Genomic DNA, 4,378 nt, shown 5'->3' on the forward strand with positions numbered 1-4,378 from the left:
AATAATAAAATAGAGACAAAACTCAAACTACACACTACTCTTTAACCCATATTCTGTTAAATAATGTAGAAACTACCAATTACTTGACTTGACTTATTATCAATAAACTAAATAAAACAAATAGTAAAATAATTTGTTATGCGGAAATAGAGCACGTAACATAGTTCACCTTAAACTCGGATCGTGAGGCTAATAATGCTCGTACCGTCAAATGGTTTGTGTAAGACGTATTTAATCACCCTTTACTTTTGACATCCACTTCATCAACTTGTCAATGCCACACATTAACGGTTGTAGTTTCAAAAAAAATCCTATGCTTGTCATTTCTGGTTTCATAAGTTATTGTAAATGGGTCTTTGGTGAGAGGTTGGCGGATGGCTTAAAAACATCATATTCGTTTATCGTTTCTCCAGATAATCTTCTTTTTACATGTATCCCAACATTAATGTGTCTAGATCTCTAGGAATACACTAGTCTAACTCAAGATATGTAATCTCATTTCTTTAGATGCATTGATGCACATCTTAAGGTAATACCAATACTCGAGTTTGTACTTTAATAGTTTATAACATTATAATCATAGGGTGCAATCATAAGTCATTATAAAATTATTCAACATCATTTTTAAGTTTACCAAAATACTAACGAAAACTATTCAACATTACTAAGTCATAACCAAAAAACTAACTATAATAAACAAAATAACCTGAGCCACAGAGAAAGAACCATAACTAACTGAAATCAGCAGCCTCTACAAATTTGGATGATTGCTTCAGATTATGTCAGTCAACAAGATAGCACGGTCGGGTGTCTGACCGTCTTTCCAAACCTTAAAATCCGGACCGAAATACCCGTCATCACTCCATCCTTTCAACGAGGTTCTTGAAAATGGCCCTTGTATTTCTCCTTGTGGGTCTCGGTAGAACCATATATCCTCATCCACCTGCTCATGTGTTTCCTCTTCATCGTCAGTTAGTTCAATTATGTTTGACCAGTCAAGTGTTTGACCCAAACTCTTGGTCTCGGGCATTGGCTTGTCTTCCACCCGTTGTTCTTCGGGACCCGCGCTCTTGCTTGATTTTGTGATATCTTTATCGAATCCATCAAGAATTACCACTTCATCATCTTCTGCAAACATAAAAAAACACATCACTTTTTATTATAAATACAGTTAATACTATTAAAAGAAACAAATACAGTATCTTATTTTTTGCAAAAAAAAAGGTCCAACAATTTGTAAAAATACACGAAAAATTCACTAAACTAAGTTTTGTATATTAAAGTCCCTAAATTTGTTTATAGTGCACGTAGTTATAAGGTTTTTATAGAATAATGATTTGTTAACTCTTGAACCGGCCAATTCTGATAAAGTGGCAATTAACATTTTTCAAAAATAAATGAATAAAATATACGATCTTATTTTGATTAATTTAGAAGTCAACAAATACGTATATTAGTTTGATGACTTTTTCGTGTATTTTTTAGAAGTGAATGTGTTAAATATGATTAAGAAAACCATGTTATTACAGCAATAATCCAGTATTAAATAAAATGATTTAGGAACAGTAAGCATTAAAGGTACCCTTTGGTTGACTTTCAAACATTTGAACCGTTTCCCTTATAACCAATTTTTCACTTGACCTATTTGCAATAATCATAATCAAAACTGACCCATTCATAAGTAAATTGACCAAAATATCCTTCTCTAGATAATAACATACCTTCAGCATTAGAACCATAGGATGGCAATATCTGATCTTTTCCCAAATCATCAGTTGGATGTAAAACATCTTTATAGTTCAAGACGGGTGAATCATTGAACTGTTGTATATCTGCTGATTGTATTTGTTCGTGTGGTGAAGTAGATTCGGGCTCTAATACATCAGCAGTCACCTTCGGTACTTCGGTCAACAACTTTGAACGCTCTGATGGCGTTTCAAGCTGCTTCTTTCTTACTAGATAACCATGTAGTGTAATATAGCCCGTAAAGGTTTCCCAAACATCTAATATGAGTTCATTTTAATTATAATCTTATTGAAAAGTGAGATTATTGATTTATACATCAACTTATTATCAATATATTAGTCCAAGAAAGTATATATTTTTATGATGAAAGGATATTCTTTGCGCCACCCCTTCTCATTGGCACGATCAATGAGGTTTAGTAAATATTTGAGTTCTCCGGGAATCCACTGTAAACAGATCAGTAAGCTCATCGAATATAAAAACGTAAAAGAATAATCAGAAAACCATAAAAATTTTACAAATATGAAGCATGAGCCCTTAAAAACTTGATATAATATCATTTTCAAACTTTGACATTTATACCCTCCCCTTAAAACTTGCGTTAGGATATGAGAGTTTTGAGTTTAAGAAGAAAGAGAAGGGTATAATTGTCATATCGTATCTTACAAAATGGATAGATATAAAATTTAAGTATTTTCAATGGGTATATTTGATATCAATCCCATTTTCAACTTTATGACATTTATACCCTCCCCTTTAAACTTGCAACAGGATATGAGAGTTTTGAGTGCAGGGAGAAACAGAAGGGTATAATTGTCATATTATAAACCCTATCAAATGAAATGGGTAGATATCAAATTTAAGTATTTTACATGGGTAGTATTTGGTATTAATCCGTTTTCATTTTTACGACATGCATATCCTCCTCTTAAAACTTGCATTAGGATACAAGACTTATTAAGGAGAAAGAGAAGGGTATAATCGTCATATTAAATTAAAACTCGTATCTAATAAAATGGGTAGATATAAATTTTTATTTCGAACGGGTAAATTTGATATTAATTTCTTTTTCATGTAATCATGATATCAAGCAAGTTTTCTTAAGATAACTTATTTAGATGGAATTAGTTACGTGTTTAGTTATATCTTCATGCAACATCCGAGCCTTATGTTCTACCACCACCTACCAAGGAAAGTAAAGTATTAATATCATAAACTCAAACAACATACGACAATGAACAACACAAAGAAACTTACAACAGTAGGCCTCTTTATCAGACCATCCTTAACTCGTTGACATAAATCATCAACTTCTTCCTGCACAAGAAATGAATGCTTTCGGAATGAACTATGAAATAATTTGCCTTTTTAGTTTCAATATTTTTATTGTTACCTTAGTGAAGTCATCATCGGATAATATGCGTATAGGTACATCTTTATCATGTTTTGAACCTGAAGAAGGATTTCTTCGGCCGAGCCACCATTTCCAGGTACATTTTTAACCCCTGCACAACAACAACATTATTATTATTATTATATAATGATAATAATTATAATAACAATAAAAATAATAAAGAACACGATAAGAATATAACCTAGAACTTAATAAATGCATACTTGTTAAAACGTCTTTAGCAAATTATCTTAATGGATTACCAAAACAAACCAATGCTCAAAATCAGTTACCACCATAACATGTTGGGTTTAATCTTGATTGGGTCAAAGTCGGGTTGTAAAGGGTCAGCAAGGTTTTAGTATTAGTCACATGTTTTTAATGTTTTAACTAGTTATGTGTCAGTTACTTGTTTGTTGGGTCATTAAATTAAATCCTGGGCTTAGTTGGCAGGGTGTGTACGTCCACGTAGTGTCGCAAGTGTCGCATCAGCTTATTTATATTAGGGTGAAGAGGTATGTACCCGCCTCAACACCGAGCGAGGCGGGTCAACCCACAAGATATGGACAAGAGGCTTGAAATCAAGACATTATGAAGGCACAAAGCCAAAACCTACGCGCATGGCGCTTATCACATATGCTCACGCATATCACATATGCTCATGCATCACATGCTCAGGCATCACATATGCTCAGGCACCACAGATGCTCACGCATCACATATGCTCACGCATATCACATATGCGCGTAGCGCATCCGCGCGTGGCGCATATCACATGCTCGTGCATATCACATCTGCGCACAAAACATCTGCGCGTGAGAATAAAGAGAAGGCCTCGCGCATCCTCAGGATAGGCGCATATCACACATGCACGTAATCAACCTCGTCCTTATCCAAATCAGGATTAGGGCAACCTTGATTGTGCACGTCAGACAACCTTCCAGAAGGTATCTTTTTAAGGAATAAGAATATGCTGATGTTGACAGCTGCCAATGAAAGGTGGACAACTCAGCAAAACCCATGTGCTACCACGTGATTATAACCAATGAAAAAGCACCAGGTGTCCCAAAGGACACGTGGCGCAAAGCAACTGGAAGAGGCCAACAAAACCCTAATTGGGTCTGAGCCCAATCATTGGAAACCCTAGCACACTATAAATACCATATCAACTCCACAAGGAGAAGACACACAATCACATTTAACTACACAGTATTCAGCTATATTAAGCAATACTCTCCA

General features: G+C 34.6%; 1 protein-coding gene across 1 annotated transcript; it reads right to left on the reverse strand.

Annotated features, from left to right (window-relative positions):
- Positions 1-610: 610 nt before the first annotated feature.
- LOC143623980 (uncharacterized protein At5g08430-like) lies at positions 611-2,322 on the reverse strand. Its single transcript, XM_077094751.1, has 3 exons — positions 2,292-2,322; positions 1,722-2,003; positions 611-1,128 (listed from the first exon to the last, which is right to left on the reverse strand). Exons 1-3 carry the CDS (start codon positions 2,320-2,322, stop codon positions 773-775), a joined length of 669 nt encoding a protein of 222 aa, XP_076950866.1. The 3' UTR covers positions 611-772.
- Between the last annotated feature and the right edge of the window lie 2,056 nt (positions 2,323-4,378).

This window comes from Bidens hawaiensis, unplaced genomic scaffold, assembly GCF_021521415.1.
Source record: "Bidens hawaiensis isolate Kalapana, Puna unplaced genomic scaffold, B.hawaiensis_p1.1 tig00003649_1, whole genome shotgun sequence".
NCBI lineage: Eukaryota > Viridiplantae > Streptophyta > Magnoliopsida > Asterales > Asteraceae > Bidens > Bidens hawaiensis.

What these genes read in the sequence shown, in the direction of transcription:
- LOC143623980 (XM_077094751.1), bottom strand. Translation starts at nt 2,322, where the DNA reads ATGTCAAAGTTTGAAAATGATATTATATCAA. An exon ending in TGAAAATGATATTATATCAA is followed by an intron (nt 2,004 to 2,291) that starts GTTTTTAAGGGC and finishes AACTCATATTAG; the next exon opens with ATGTTTGGGAAACCTTTACG. An exon ending in CTATGGTTCTAATGCTGAAG is followed by an intron (nt 1,129 to 1,721) that starts GTATGTTATTAT and finishes TTATGTTTGCAG; the next exon opens with AAGATGATGAAGTGGTAATT.